The sequence below is a fragment of the Piliocolobus tephrosceles genome, chromosome 1 (genome assembly GCF_002776525.5).
Source record: "Piliocolobus tephrosceles isolate RC106 chromosome 1, ASM277652v3, whole genome shotgun sequence".
NCBI classification, from domain to species: Eukaryota; Metazoa; Chordata; class Mammalia; order Primates; family Cercopithecidae; genus Piliocolobus; species Piliocolobus tephrosceles.
Window position 1 is genome coordinate 127,938,726 of NC_045434.1, and position 16,914 is coordinate 127,955,639.

Here is a 16,914-nt window from a genome sequence, read left to right on the forward strand (position 1 = left end):
ATTTAAAATTTGACTATTGCTTTTTCCTTTCAATTTTCTCCTTCTGGAGCTCTGGTTAAATGTACTTGGGGCTTTTCATTCTCCTTCAGTGTCTCTTTCATACTTTCCATTGCCTTTTCTCTCTGTGCTATGTTCTGTGTGATTACTTTATGTCTTTAATTCAGAAGTATTTTCTTCAGTCATATCTAATTTATTATTTAACCTAGCCATTGGGTTTTATATTTTTATCGATTATAGTTTTTTATTTCTAGAAATTATAGTAGGTTCTTTTTATATTTTCCTGTTTATTGAGACCACTTATGATTTTATCTTTTTTAAAAAAATGTACCATGCATCGTTATTTTATATTCCAATTATGAAGTCTTTTTTTTTTTTTTTTTGAGACAGTGTCTCACTCTGTCACCCAGGCTAAAGTACAATGCACAATCATAGCTCACTGCAGTCTTGACCTCCTGGGTTTAAATGATCATCTTGCTGCAGCCTCCTGAATAGCTAGGACTACAGGCATGTACCACCACACCCAGCTAATTTTTTAATCTTTTGCAGAGACAGGGTTTCGCTATGTTGAGCCTCCTGCCTCAGCCTCTCAAAGTGGTAGGATTACAGGTGTGAGCCTCTGCACCCAGCCTCTAATATCTAAAGTCTTTGTGGGTCTCAGTCTATTAATTGTTTTTGCTGACTTTCACTCTTTGGGGCTTCTTTCCCAGTGTGTATGGTTGTTTTTGAAAGGGAATTTACATTTAACCAAATTTGTGGATAACCTGAGTAGCATTCTGTTGAGCAAGTTTTCATCCAAAAAAGATTTGCATTGTTTCGTTACTAGTGGGCACTGCCAACCCAGACACTTTGATTTCTCTATTTTGGATTTATCTGAAAGCAGGTAATGTGAATTTGAATTCCCAGCCAACATAAAGACTTGACCCATAGTTATGGATTCTTAGGAGAAAAATTATTGCCATTATTTTTTCCCATTAGCATTTGTGTAAAGACAACAGGTTTCTTTTTTGGTTCCCTTTGCTAGAGCATGTTTTGGTTTTTAGCCCATTTCTCTCTCCTTTGGGGTGGGGGTAGCCCATTTTGATGGTTCTGCTGTTATGCAGGGCTTCAGGGCCCAGAGTGCATCCTCCCTGCTTTCCCCCTTGCCCTTCTTTTGTCGTTTATGTTTTGTATGGATTTGTTCTGTTTCTGTATCTGTTTTGTATATGCATGTGTATTTCTTGGGAATTTCCCTTTCTTGGACTTCGGCGACATGTTTGAAAATATATTTGTAATTTAACTATCATTTAGTTTTCAGAAGGTCTGGTTTACCATATTGAGCAAATGAAAGTCTCATAGTAAAAATTTCCAATTTTCTGAGGCCTTAATTGGATTGTATAGATACAATAAAAAGTTGATTATTTGTGGTTTATTTTGTATTTGTTCATTCCTACCCTTATTTATTAATTGAATACTATGTAACAAGTACTGTTCTAAGGACTCCATATACATTGGTAAGACCGAAGTATCCACTACCCTCATGGAGCTTACAGTCCAGTGGAAAAGACAAACAAGCAATAACTACCTGCTGGGCAGGGTGATGAAGAAATGCAAAGGTTATATACAGTTGGGTCTTCTTAACTAGTGTCTGCACAGCTCCCTTGTTTTGTTGGTCTCTGCTTTTCCTTCATGGATTAAATATTTTTGTTGGTCTGAAGGGATCCCTTAAATGTTTGTCATGTTTCGTTGTACTTTTTGGGAAAGATTTATGTGTCCATAATTTGAAGGATGTGAAAGACTCTCCTAAAAGAGCTGATTTACCAGTTGAGAGGGAAGGAGAGCTTATTTGCTATTCAGTACTTGCTTGGCAGCAGTCATATGTGCACTGTGCACTGATAGCCACAGAAATAAGTAGTAATGAAGAGAAGTCTTATTTATTCAGATCCCAGTGGTCTTTAAAGTTAGTATAGTATAGTGCTTGGAGGCAAAGGTATTTGCCAATTCGTTGTTAACAAATGGATTGAGTGCCTGTCATGTGCCAGGTACAATCAACTTAGTACCCTTGGAAAGAATTCTGTGAGTGTCCTTACCTCTCTCTTCTGTTTCACTCACCAAAGCCAGTCATTTATCAAGATCTGTCTATTCTTGGAAAAATTTTCTTACATCTGTACACCATCCCCCCACCTCCCACACTCTAGTTCAAGTCTCGTCATCATCTCTCATCCAGATGATGCCAACATCCTCTTCTTTGGGCTCTTCTTTGGGCTTTCTGAGTCTATCTTGCCCTCCAGCTAATCTCATTTCCATGCTGTTGCAGGGGGACTTTTCAAAAACAGAAATCTCTGGTTATTTTCCAGCTTAAGATCCTTCAATAAATCCCATTGCTATCATGATAAAGTCTAAGCATGTTTGTGTGGCATCCAAGCCCCTTGTGACCTGGCCCTGCCTCCTCTCCAGCCTCAGCTCCCAGCCCCTTACTGTTCCAGCTGCTGTCCCGAACCCTGCGCTTAGGTTTATTGTTCTCTTACTCAAGAATCCAGCAAATGCTCATGTGCAAAGCACTGGGGGTACCAAGGTGAGTAAACTGGACAAAGCTCCACCTTTGGAGGGTTGTATTCCAGGAGAAAGATAGACCCTGAGCAAACAGACATTTACTATAATATCAGGTATGATGGAAAAAATAAAGCCAGATTATCAGATAGAGGGGAGTGGTGGGGCAAATCTAAATAGGCTAGGTAAGGAAGGTCTCTCGGAGGAGGTGGTGTGTGAACAGAGACCTGAATGATGGGAGGGAGCGAGCCCCTGAGTATCTGGGGATGAATATTCTGGGCAAAAGAGTAGTCAGTACCAAGGCACTGAAGCAGAGGCAGGCTTGGCATGTCTGAGCAACAGGAAGAAAAAGTCAGTGTGTGGCTGAGATGAAAGAGTAGAATAGACAATGAGCACGTTCATTTTCTTTTGCTGTGTGACAAAAACTTGGCGACTTCATACCCATTCATTACCTCACGGTCTCTGTAGGCCAGAAGTCTGGCGTAGCTCAGCTGAGGTCTCAGTTCAGGGTGTCCCACTCAGGATGTCAGCTCTAGGGAAGAATCTGCTCCCACACTCATTCAGGTTACTGACAATTCAGTTCCTTGCGGTTGTAGGACTGAAGTCTCTGTTTCCTGGCTGTTGGTGGTGAGGGCGGCTCCCCTCTCCTGGAGACCACTTGCAGTTCTGTGCCATAGGCCTTCTCCCAGGCCCTCTCATAACACTGCACCAGCAGCAGGATCCCTCACCTCAGATCCCCTCACACTTCGTGTCAGGCCCGCCTAGTGGATCACCGTCTCATAACGTCAACTGACTTCAACCCTTAATTACATCTACAAAATCCCTGTGCAGCAGCACTAATCTAAACACCAGACTGATTTTTGACTGAGTAGCTAGAGGATAGGAATTTTGGGGGCTGTCTTAGAAATTCTGCCTGCCACCATGAAGTTGGACTGGTGGCTGGGGTCACGCCAACCAGGCTTGTAGGGCGTGGTGAGTACTTGAGGGTTTTGTTCTGATGAGGTAGGAACAGCCTGAGTAAGGACCATCATGGCACTGGATGGAGAGCAAATTGTGGAGCTAGCGAGACGCAGAAGGTATTGCAGGTGTCCAGCAGGAGATGATGGTGACCTGCGCTCAGGTGGCACTAACTCCTGAACAGCTTGCAGTCCCCCACATGTACCATGTTGCCTTGTGTCCCTATATCTTTGCACATGCTTCTCCTGTTGCCTGGAGCATTTCTCATCACCACCTACCCCATGTGGGCTTCTTCACCAAAACAAGTCCCCACCCCACTGAGTGCTCCAAACCTAGCTCAGATGCTGCCTGGAGGCCCCTCCACGGTGTGTCCCAGCCACTGGCACCCTCTCGCCAACCTGAGCTGTGTTGTGTCTGTTAAGCTGTCTTCCGCCCTGGCCTGTAACCTCTCTGGAGTCAGGGGCTTTGTCTTTGGTTCCTGTGTTTCCATTGTCTAGCCTTGTGCATGGCATATTATAGATGCTTGGTGATGTTTGTGGGCTGCATGCAAGAACTATGGGAGATGACTGGGTGTGAAGTAGACATGTTACAACTGTTGGAAAGCTCACCCTGTAGAGGGAAAGAGCATATATAAAAAAATATACAATACAGTGAACGGGAATACAGACGCCATGCCATGTGCACAGAGGAGGTGTGCCACCTCTGCAGATGACTAGTGTGCGTGGAGCTTAAAGGGAGCCCTTATCCTACTCAGTCTGCAATAGTTGGTGCTAGCTTTTCACATTCCTCCATTGCATGAAATATTGATAGTATTGCAAACAATTCCATTTTGTTATATCTAAAAACATTTGGCAATACTCTTAGCCATTAATTTATTCTATAATTAAAGAAGTAAACAGTCATTCATTTAAAACATTCTATAACTTAAGACTGACAAGTAACCTTCCTTCCCTATCTGTATTTCAACTACTCAGAAAAGAAGGTCTGTACTAGTGAAATTTGGCTTAAGAGTAGGACCTCTTAATTCAAAATAGCGAACACTTACAGAACAAGTGTCCTTTTAAGAGGGAGGGAGGAAATTGTCAATCTGGTTACTAATGAGAAACAAACTAAAATAGTAAGAATATCATTTATGTGACTCAACTAAACATTTCCAAAGTTTGAACTTTAAAAAGTGGGATGCTGGAAAGAATGATTTAACCAGAGTAGACACGGTGATGTTATTTAAAACTTCATAAGCTTAAAAGCAAAATAATGAGGGAGTCCAGTTTCACCCTGCTGGCTTCCCTATTGGCCATTCACAGTGGGGCTGCGTGCCTGCTGCCAGGAGGGGCCAAGGTGCCTGCTAGACCCTCCGTTGCAAGTAGAGATGCACCCACCATGGAATCACAGGGTGAGGACTCATAATTGGCATAAGCCAAAAAAAATTATATATAAAAAAAAACCTTTTCATGTATTTTGCCAAGTTTCTGTGTTTGTTTTCTAGTGATCTGTCTTGCAGAATAGAAATCTGTGGTGCAAGAACTGTTTGCTGTACAGTCTTGTGTAAATAATTGGATATTCTATTTCCAATTAGAGGCTCGGACTATAGGGCCAACTGTGATGTTTTCTAGCTCCCCGGAAAGGGCGTCTGGGTGTGGAGAATGTCTTCTCTCTGGTTAGCTGCGATTGGGTGGTTGGCTGGGAAAGAAGGAGACATAGCATTTCTGCTCTTAAATATAATTTTAATTTGGTTCAGATTTTTAAAAGCTTTTGGATTTATAACGCATTAACTTGGTTTTATGATACTGTTCTTATATTCCTTCCCTTGCTTCTCTAAAAAGGGTGAGGAGAATAAGCAGATCCAGGATCCCTTGGAGCCCTGAAACTAGAATCTGAGAACACTTGAACTCCTGTTTGCTTTCAGAACAGAATGAAGAAGGCCCCCTTAGCAGAGGCCTTGCTGGGTTCACCTGGGGGCAACGCTAAGAGGGAACTTCAGTCTTATCCTTTTCTTTGCTCTCAAGGTGTTTTAGATGAAGAAAAGCAGAATAATTTCATGGGAAGTGCCAGATACCCCTTCAGAAGTTCTCTGGGTAGTTTGCCTGACTTTTTTTGGCCTCGCTGCCAGAGAGCACCGCTGGTTTGTCCGTGCCTGGCCGCATGGGCTAACATGTTGACCTGGGGGACCCAGTGCGGATGCTTCCACAGACCTGTTGAGATCAGTGCTGATGCGGGCTTGGGAGGCATCCTAAATGTGATGCCACTTCTCTTGACTTCCCTTTTGTAAAAGGAGGAGGGGGAGGAGGTAGAGATAAGGCCAGAGTGGGAGAGTTACCTGGCAACTTCTCTGTGCCTTTTTGTAGCCTCAGTGTTGAGTGGTCAACTGCACATGTAATCTACTTCTTTAACCATTTCTCCTGAGAGCCTCTAACTTGCTGGCACTGTACCAGGACATACAGTGTAATGTGGTCCACATCTTGTTCAGACCTCAGACTCCTCTTCCTAGCTGAGTCTCCTCTGTTTTGTGCTCTGTAAGTTGAGGATAGTACCACTTTCTTCACAGGATTATAAAAATAAAATCTTCTAATGTATGTAAATCACTAGCACAAAGTAAGTGCTCAATAAATATTTTCTTGTTTTTGAAAGACAGATACAGTCTCTGCTCTCACATGCTAGCTTTTTCTAACAGTCTGGACAGAGGGCCATCCAGCTTCCCATCCACCAGATGACCATGGACCTTCATACCCATCTTGGAAGGCAGTTCTTCCCATTTTCAGACGGTATAGTTGTTGGAAAGTACTTCCTTAAGTGAGGTAAAAATCTTCCTCCCCATAGGTCCCTCTGGCTGTGCCTAAACGAAGTATTTGCTCCTTCTTTCATACAGAAGTCCTCAGCTATTACTGACAAGCCGTCTGTATCTGCCTTCTCCCCAAGCCCACTCTCACCCAGGCTAAATGTTCCTCTTCCTTTTGGTTCTTCCCATGTTATGTGGCTTCAGTATCTTCTCTCTCTACCTGGTTGCTGGTTTTCTGGACCTGTCCTGGGGAGCCAGTGTTCTATTTATTCCTGTTTTATTTACTTTCAGCGTAGAAGTGAATATTCCAGATGTGCTCTGACAAATGGCTCCTACGTCTTTTCATTTTGGTTTTTAATCTTCTGTCAACATAGCCTAACATCCTACTGGCATCTTTGATAATGGTATCCTGCTATTTCACAATTAAACTTGGTCAATCAGATTTCACATCTTTCCCATCTTCTACTTGCACAGGTGGAATTTTTAAATTAGAAATTCAAATTTTATTCCTGTTCTATTTCATCGGGTTAGGTTTTGCCCATCACCTAATTTTTTTCGGGGAGGGGAAGACCTTATTAATGTGATTTAACACATAGATCACACTTATAACACTTAATATATGCCCACATATTACTTACTATTGCCAGGTGCTGTTTTAAGTATTTTGATAAATTTCACCTTTGCTCTGTCTGCACAAACTATCCTATGATACAAGTACTATTATTCCCATTTTGTAGATGACAAAACTGAGGCGTAGAGAGGCTGTGGTCACATGGTGAACTGTGTTGAGATTCACACAGTAGTAAGTGGTAGAGGCAGTATTTGAACCCAGGTAGTCGGGCTTTATAGCCTGTGTTCATTGTCACTCAGCTAGAGTGACTGTTATATGAACTAGCCCTTCTGGTTTTCTTTTTTGAGACAGAGTCTTGCTCTGTTGCCCAGGTTGGTGTGCAGTGGCATAATTTCGGCTCACTGCAACCTCTGCCTCCTGGGCTCAAGTCATTCTCCTGCCTCAGACTCCCAAATAGCTGGGATTTCAGGTGCTTGCCACCACGCCCAGCTAATTTTTGTATTTTTAGTAGAGACAAAGTTTCACCATGTTGCCCAGGCTGGTCTCAAACTTGTGACCTGTAGTGATCTGCCTGCCTCGGCCTCCCAAAGTGTTGGGATTACAGGCATGAGCCACCGCACCCTCCCAGGCTTCTTCTTCTTTTTTTTTCCCCCTTGATTCATGAATTTGATCACTGTGCCATCAAAGTTCTCATTTAAGGGATCATAGCAGTATGGATGGAATGGGGGCTTGGATGGAACATTTCTGTCCACTTATAAGGATCTTTCTAGATAATCAGTGGTTTGTTGTTGGGCTTTTTTTTTTTTTTGGTGGCGGGTAGAGTGGGTAGGGTGCTGGCTGCTGAGTTCAAACAAATCTACCTTATGGAATACTAAATAACTTGGGGTCTTATAAATTATTTGGTCATAGCAGTGTCATGACTTCCTCAACTTCCTTGTTGAACTCTAGATATGATTTAATTATAGCATTCGTTAGACCTGCTATTCTCTTTGATATCACAAAAGGCAATATAGTCAGATTTGTGATTATAACGCTTTTTTTTTAGGTGCTCAACAAGTCATTCTGATTAAATTTTGCCTAGGACCTGCTGTTTTTACCAGATTTATTTGTAAAACCCTTTTCCTTTTGTCTTTTTTTTTTTTCCAGCTACATAATTTTTATTTTTATTTATTTATTTCCTTTCACCTTTTGAAAGCTGAAACATTCTTTTTTCCCTTTCTCTAGAGTGGCATGTGAAAACTCACCATAGTTCCTAAGCTAGTTCTCTTTGGCTAAACCTCAAACTCTTGGGAAAGAGGTGAATAACCAGAGTTGGCCAAGCCAGGTGCTGTGTGTGGGTGGTTTCTGGGGCAGCACTGGCTGCAGTTAGCAGTGTCCCCACACAAAGATGGGGCCACCTCAAGACAAGGTGTCCTGTGCTCTCCCCATAGCCTTGCTTGTCTGCCCAGACCCAGGCACCCAAGATGTTCCCCACCCCACCCCTGGGTGAACTCCCCTGTGCTCCTGTTTGGCCCTCCACCATAACATACTTCTCTTGGCAGAAGGGAAGGAAACCAGGAGTTGCTGAGCAATCTGTCTTCCCTTAGCCCAGGGCCCTTTGCTTCCAGCAGTTGGCTCTCCTTGTTCTCAGTCTTCTTATCATACTTACTAGAGTTTTCTTATGCTTCTTATTTTTTCCTTTCTGGTTCCTTGAAGCTGGAGCTGGTGTTCAAGAAGAGTTCCCTGCCCTCTAAAGCAGGGAACAGTCAGTGAGAGCAGTCAGTCTCACTGGGGAAGTTGGGTCCAAGCAGGGGGAATGACAGCTTATGACATAGGGCAGCATGCAGGAGTGGTGCAGACCAGGGAGGCTGCAGCCAGGAGCCAGGCTGAGGGAAGACACCTCAGGGAGGGCTTCCTGGAGGAGGTTGGACCAAGACCCACTGGCTGGGAGAGGCAGTCTTGGCTGGAGTGATGGCAGGCCTCAGAGAGAAGAGGAAAATGAGGCTCCTGAGGTAACTTGGGGTTTCCAAATATGTGGTCCTCAGTTTTGCTATCAGGATATTGAAGTACCATTATGAATTAGGAAGGTTTAATCACAAGTAGGAGGAAATCTAAGCAAGCACTGACTGGTGATAGAGATTGTAGGAGAGAGAGCTGGGAAGACAAACCTCAAACCTCTTTAGCCAGTTAACGGAAAATTGTCTATTTTATTCTTTCTTTTTCTTAATTATCCTAATCTCTTTCATTTAAGACCTTAGTTTTTAAAGAGTCTCCTTTTGGGTCTCTATTTCACTCAAACCTCATTAAAGACCATCCCTTTTCATTTTTAATGTGCAATTTCCATTTACCAAGAGTAACTTTTGGAGAGAGATCAAGATCAAACCATTTACCTCTACACATAGCACCTCTCTCTTCCATCCCATTATGCCTCTCACTAAAGCAGAACTAAAACCCTCACCTCATAAGCCTTGTTTTTATTGCAGACATTTCAAGGGAATGGCTTTGGTTGGCTTTAATAAAATTTTCCCTAATTTGAGTCATGCTATGTCGTGTTTCAATGACCCATGTTACTTTTCTCATGTAGAGATAGTCCACTGGCACCCAAATATTTCAGAATTTTAAGTGAAAAAGACAAGATGGGCCCAGGTGCGTTGGCTCACACCTGTAATCCCAGCACTTTGGGAGGCCAAGGTGGGCGGATCAATTGAGGTCAGGAGTTCGAGACCAGCCTGGTCACCATGGTGAAATCCCCGTCTCTACTACAAATACAAAAATTAGCCAGGTATGGTGGTGCATGCCTGTGATCCCAGCTACTCAGGAGGTTAAGTCAGAAGAATCACTCAAACCCGGGAGGCAGAGATTGCAGTGAGTCAAGATCATGCCATTGCACCCCAGCCTGGACGACAAGAGCGAGACTCAAAAAAAAAGTATTTCAAGAAAAAATACACAGGAGCTTTATCATACTGCTGGTCTCCAATGCAATTGTTTGGGGCTACCTTATAAGTGAGAGAACTTCAAATCTCCTTTGGTACTTTAGTTACTAAGTTATAACCAAGAGCAGCAAAGTGAGGGTCTCTTTGGAATCAGATGTCCTTCTATTTAGAAGAAGTGTTTTCTCTAGAGTATCACTATCCAGTAGAACTTTTTGCAATGTTGGAAATACTCTGTAATTGGGTCTTGCTAGCTGCTAGCCACTGGTGTAACTGAGGAGCTGATTTGTAAATTTTATTTGGCTTTAATTTAAATAAAGCTTGTTTAGACATCTTAAATTTTATAATTCTGTTAACCTGTATGTTTTTATGTTCTGGTCTCAGGAACCCTCCAGACCGTCTTACCTTTTGGTGAAAAGGGTGTGGGTTCCCAGCAAGGAACCCAAGCAAAAATTAAGATGCATCTCTAAGATAGCAAATTTGATTAGGCTTCTTAAACAGTCCTGTGATTCTGTGGGAGGGGCTCCCATGTTCAGAACAAAAATTCACCACACAAGAATCTTTCTTATAAAATTACTTTCCTTTTTACCTTCTTTACCAAAAATACTTTTTTGTATCTTTAACTTTCTTTTCATTTCTTATTTACCTTGTTTTAGACATAGCCCTATGAAGTTTGAGTTAGACAAAGATATTTCACCTTTAATAAGAACATTAAAAAGAAAATGTTTTCCTGTAATTCTTAAATCAGAAATTACCCAGATACTTAATATCAAATAACTTTAGATCCTAAATTATGACAGGTTTGTTTGTAAGCATTTATTCCATTACGTTTACCTGATGAATGTATGAATGTAATAGTTTACCTAGACTATTAACAAAAACTGTGATAGCTAATAAAGTTATTTTCCTAGTAACTATTTTTATAGCTGTGAATTTTAGGTATTTACTTAAGTAATAAAACTTATGCTTAATTTTAAGGGTATTTATACCAATAACTCAGCATTTAGTTATTTTCATTAAGCCAACAATATTTCATAGGTATACACAAGCAAAGATTATTCTGTCTTGGGCTGGGTTTTATAGTTGATAATCCTCATGGCAAATTTTATAGTGTTCTGCAGGGATCAACATTGCTAGTATTTATCAATAATTTTTTTTTTTTTTTTTTGAGACGGAATTTTGTTCTTGTTGCCCAGGATGTAGTGCAATGGCGCCATCGCAACCTCTGCCTCCCAGGTTCAAGTGATTCTCCTGCCTCACCCTCCCGAGTAGCTGGGATTACAGGCATGCGCCACCATGCCAGGCTAATTTTGTATTTTTAGTAGAGACGGGGTTTCTCCATGTTGGTCAGGCTGGTCTCGAACTCCCAACCTCAGGTGATCCACATGCCCCGGCCTCCCAAAGTGCTGGGATTACAGGCGTGAGCCACCGTGCCCAGCCTACCAATAATTTTAAAGCCACCTTATTTATTAAAGATTTTACTTAAGTCACGGGTATCTGGGTAATTTCCAATTTAAGAATCAGAGGAAAACATTTTCTTTTTAATGTTCTTATTAAAGGTGAAATATCTTTGTCTAATTCAAACCTTGTAGGGTTATGTCTAAAAGCATTTGACTAGTCTTTTAAGTATCTGATTAAGGGCTTTTATGTATTTTTTAAGCCAATTAATAAGAGTGCTTTATATATTTTTAGTAGTGAAACATTGTTTACACAATGTATAAATACATAGAGGTATTTAGGCATGCTGATAGAAATACATTTTATAGATTCATAAAGACTTTTTCCTTTTTTCTAGCTTAGATTCAAAATTCTTGATAACATGTTGCGTCACTCTAGGCAGTTCTCAGCTAAATAGTCCTAAATTTGCATATTAAAGGAAACAACTCAGGTGAAGATCCAATAGCAAAATTTACATGATGAGCTACAGGGAGAAAAAGTTTGGTGTGCTAGAGGGCAATTAAAATGAATTTAGCTGCCAATTAAACATATATATTATAAAATTATATATTTATATTGAATGTGTATATCACATAATATGCATATCATAAAATGCATACATAATTTATAATGGCCTTTTAAATATACATAGATACATGTATACACACATATACAAACAGAGATCCTGTAGCTTTACTTTAGTGCTTTAGCCTTGAAATAAGTATAAATTCGCTGGCTTGCAAAAAACAAAACAAAAAAAAACGGTTAGATCTAAACAGTGGTTTTTATCTCAGTGCAAAAGTAACAGCAGATTTAAAGTAGGCAGAAAGGAAATAGAAAAAGAGAATTTAGGGACTCTATAGTTTGCAGGTCGACTTTAGGGTTCCTTTTCCTTAATGTAAATGTGCACAAAGACCATATTACTTCTGTTTTACATAAACTCTGGCAAGTTGAGGTGCCGTAAAACCTACGAAGTACTCGAAAGGGAATCATTCTCCTTATTTTTAGAGTATTTCTTTCCCACATTTTTTTTTTTTTTTTTTTTTTTCTTGAAAGGAGGAACTGAGCTCTGGCCTTAGGATTTGTGTGGTGGATGGATACGTGTCCTGGACAAGCCGTTTGTAAAATGAATTTGTACTGAGGATTTCCCTGCAAGGTTGCTGCACGTTGTGGGGGATCCACCCCCCAGACACTCCCACGAGGCCCCCAGTCACCCATGGGCACCTTTTGGCTAGGAGGAGCAAATGCCCTTTCTCTTCAAAGCTGAAAAAGCTGTCTGTCATTTACCTACGAAAACAACAGTTCAGTTTCTCATGCAAATACGCACAGCCAAGCCAAATTGAGATTAATTCTGAGAGAAAAAGCAATAGAGGAGACCCTTTAGAATGCACCTTTGAACTAGAATTAGGATCTTACACAACAATTTCCTAGGAGAAAAATCAGCTCAAGAATAAATTAAGGACCATCAACCACAACGGGAGGTCCGGAGCTCAGGTGGACTTACCAGTTCCACCAGAGGAGAAGCTCAAACTGGGTGAGGCTGCAGTGGTCCCGGGCTGGTACCTTAGCTCCAGTTTCAGGCAATTCCTTCAGGGTCCTGAGTCTTCTCTGAGGCCCCACGTGTTTGGGCACCAAATTATTGTCAATGAAGAGTCAAACTGTAAAATATTTGAAGAGATTTATCCTGAGCCAAATATGAGTGACCATGGCCTGTGACACAGCCCTCAGGAGATCTTGAAAGAATGTGCCCCTGGTGGTTAGGGTACAGCTTGATTTTATACATTTTAGGGAGGCATGAGCCATCCATCAATCAAATACATTGAAGAAATACATTGGTTTGGTCCAGAAAGGCGGGACAACTCAAAGCAGGGGCTTCCAGGCTGTAGGTGAATTTAAACATTTTCTGGTTGACAATTGGTTGAGTTTGTCTAAAGACTGGGGATTGATAGAAAGGAAGTGTTCAGGTTAAGATAAAAGATTGTGGGGACCAAGGTTCCTTTGAAGTCTTATAGTGGCTGTCCTTAGAGACAACAGATGACAAATGTTTCCTATTCTAATCTTTAAAAGGTGCTAGACTTTTAGTTAATCTCTTTAGGATTGGGAGGTCCTGGAAGAAAAAGATCTAGCTATGTTAATGGAGATTCTTTACAGATAAAAATTTTCCCCCACAAAGGACAGCTTTGCAGCACCATTTCAAAATATAGCAAAGAAACATGTTTTACAGTAAAATATTTTGACTTTCTTCTTTGTCACATGTTATGCCAGAGTCAGATTGGAAAGTAAGTCATGATATGTAGGGTTAAATAAAACCCATCTGATGAGAATTTATGGTTTGTAGGGCATGACTCTCCAGACCCCTTAGATAGGAATTCAGGCAAGATAAAAAAATCAGAGCTTAGTCCTCAGTATGTATCCAAGATATACAACATGATGCTATGGAATACATGTAATATTTAAAAGGTGACTATAGTTGAAGCAAATTAATATATTCATCATCTCACATAGTTATCCACTCTTTTGTTTTTGTGGCAAGATCAATTGAAATCTACTCAGCATGAAACCCATGTACAGTACAGTTGTATTACCTATAGTCCTCATGTTGTCCATTAGAGCTCTAGGCTTGTTCGTCCTACGTATCTGCTGCTTTTTATCCTTTGACCTGCATCTCCCCATTTCCTCTCCCTTCTGCCCCCGTCACCATAACCACTGTTTTTTTCTCTCCCTGTATATTTGACTTTTTAAAAAGTTTTCTTTTTCTTTTTCTTTCTTTCTTTTTTTTTTTTTTTTTTTTTTGAGACAGAGTCTTGCTCTGTCGCCCAGGCTGGAGTGCGGTGGCGTGATCTCAGCTCACTGCAACCTTCACCTCCTGGGTTCAAGCAATTCTCCTGTCTCAGCCTTCCAAGTAGCTGGGACTATAGGTGCCCACCACCATGCCCGACTAATTTATTTATTTATTTATTTATTTTTTGTATTTTTAGTAGAGACAGGGTTTCACCATGTTGGTCATGTTTGTCTCCAACTCCTGACCTCAAGTGATCCACCCGCCTTGCCCCCCCCCAAAAGGCTGGGATTACAAGCACGAGCCACCACGCCCGGCCTCTTTTTTTTTTTTTTTTTGAGACAGAGTTTCGCTCTTCTTGGCCAGGCTGGAGTGCAATGGTGTGATCTTGGCTCACCGCAACCTCTGCCTTCTGGGTTCAAACGATTCTCCTGCCTCAGCCTCCCTAGTAGCTGGGATTACAGGCATGTGTCACCACACCCCGCTAATTTTGTATTTTTAGTAGAGATGGGATTTCTCCATGCTGGTCAGGCTGGTCTCGAGCTCCCCACCTGCCTTGATCAGCCCGCCTTGGCCTCCCAAAGTGCTGGGATTATAGGCATGAGCCACTGCACCTGGCCTATATGGGGGAATAAAAACACTGGGCACACACAACAGTAGGATGAATTGCTGAGGTTTTCACCAGGAGTGGATGAGTAAGAGCCAGCAATGAGAAGAGAAGGCCCCGTTCCCTCCATCACTGGGCAACCTGGGGCAGCCCCTCCACCCGCCTAAGCCTCTCCTTTCTTCCTGTCAATGTGGGCACGACACAGTTACTGGTGGGGACATTTTGGGGATTAACCCAGACACCACCAGTGACCGAAAGTGCCATACGTTCGCATACCCAGTCCTGCCTACCTCCCACCTCTGCCATCCCCTAAGCTCTTTGCTTCAGACTTTCACTTTCTATGCTCAAGTAAATCTAGAATTACCACATATAAATACTCTAACATTCTGGGCCTGAATTTCACAGGGAGGCATGTGGGAGCTTCTAGACTGAGGTCATGGTGGTATCTCCCACCCCACCACACACACCCTGTCGTGAATACTGTCTGGGAGATGGGGCCCAGCTTAGTACCTTAATGAATAGGGTGAGATAATGTTGGACATATTATACTCAATGTAAGAATGCATCGTTCCCAACCATTCTTATATTTATACTTTCTCTTTTCAGGGATCCACATCTTCTGGACCCAACTCTGGAATATGTGAAGGTAGGAAATCAGGATTAAACATGTAGCCATGACCCTGGGTAGTAGATTTTCCGTTTGGATCGCAAAGTTGCCAAGTAATGCTGCAACCTGGTTTGTGTAAAAAGCTGGTTAGACTCGCCAAAACAACGGGGAGGAAATTTGACTCCCTTAGGCCTTTGGTAAATTTTGTAGGGGTCTCACGTCATCCTATTACAGGTACCCTTATCTGGCCTTAGAGCCAGATATGTTTTAAAATTCAGAGTTTTTTTTTTCTGGAAAGGTAATATGGTACGTATAGTAATACCCCCAGAGAGGTTTGGGGTCCGCACTCCATAATCACACTCATTATTTTCACAGTGACATGTAAGAATATTCACACTAAGAGGGATAAATAGATAACAAATTATTTTACGTAGTTCAGGTTACATTGTGTCACCAAATGAGTTTGCTGCCAAGTGAGGTTTTTTTAATGTTTGTGTTCAGAGTTTTTTGGATTTGGGAATGTAGATGAGGAATTGTGGACCTGTATTTACCTTCAGTGGAGGACCAAAGGCTCCCTGAGATTTTGTGAGCCATCTTTTCCATTCCAAGAGCCACCCTCTTGTTCAGGGCTAATCTGGGGTCAAGTAGTAATATTAGGTACTTAGTTACTTTCCAGCGGGACTGGCAGTCGATGCTTCTAAATATTCAACCCTTCTAAATAAGGTATTTCTTCTGAGCAGGAAGAAAAGATGCTTTTCACTTCTTCCCTCTGCCTCCTCATTTTCCGGTGTTGCGGTTTGCTTTATTTTCTTTTATTTTTGAAACTGTATTCTGGCACCTCCTACAGAAGATTGAAGTCTGATTCTCACATTTGGTTTCTTGGATTTATGACAACATAGTTATTTTTTGGGAGAAATCGTGGCAAGAGTTAGAGTTTAGAATCAGGAGCCTCACTCCACCTTCACTATCCCAAGGGCAGCATCCTAGTTTCAGAGTATATAGGCCTATCTCTTTTGTGTGTACCCATGCCTTCCCCAGAGTCTTGCCATTTCCTCCCTCTTTAAAAGACCAGAGGATGGACAGAAGAGGAGGAAGCTCCAGTAGAACCACTTGGCCCCTTGGGGCAGTCGTAGTGAAGTTTGTTGGAATAGAGGTGGATATTCTTTTTTCCCGTCTCTTATCCCTGAATGACAACTGAGCTGTGTTTTCATGGGAGAAAATGTGTAATCCTAAACCTGCAGGGCCACCACACCAGAATCTGGCCAGAGCTTTATAAATAGTGTATCTGTGTCCCTCCCAGATGCATCACATGTTTTGTGCAGGTTATGCATCGCAAAGTATTAGAGGATGCTATTTGCGTAGACGGTGATTTGACTTAACAAAAAATGCACTCTATAATTCTGCAATGTGTAACAACAGCCCTTTAAAAATCACTCCATGCCATGTTTCAGAAATTGGCTGTCTCTTACCATGGGCCAGTCTGGCTGTGCTCAGCAAGTATTCTGCCTTCTTCTTACTCCAATACCTCAGTCTTTTCTTTTACAAAAGTCTAAACCCCTTTTAAGATAATTTGGTGGTGCATTCTCAAGCTAAATATAGAGGATTTTGGAATGGCCTGTTTAGGTGTTATCCAAGCTATTGCATCTCATTTATGAGTATCAATCATTGTGAGTTGAGTGGTATTGACAAAGAAGAGATTTTGGAGTTGTCAGTGGCTTCTGTTTATCTGGGCTCTCTTTGCCTTC

General features: G+C 41.7%; 1 protein-coding gene across 1 annotated transcript in view; it reads left to right on the forward strand.

Moving 5' to 3' along the window:
• BCAR3 (BCAR3 adaptor protein, NSP family member) overlaps positions 1-16,914 on the forward strand; it is a 120,795-nt gene that overhangs the window by 25,548 nt on the left and 78,333 nt on the right. The window contains exon 3 of the mRNA XM_023230992.3: positions 15,169-15,208. Within this exon, the coding sequence (XP_023086760.1) occupies positions 15,169-15,208 (40 nt within the window). The remainder of the gene's footprint in view (positions 1-15,168; positions 15,209-16,914) is intronic.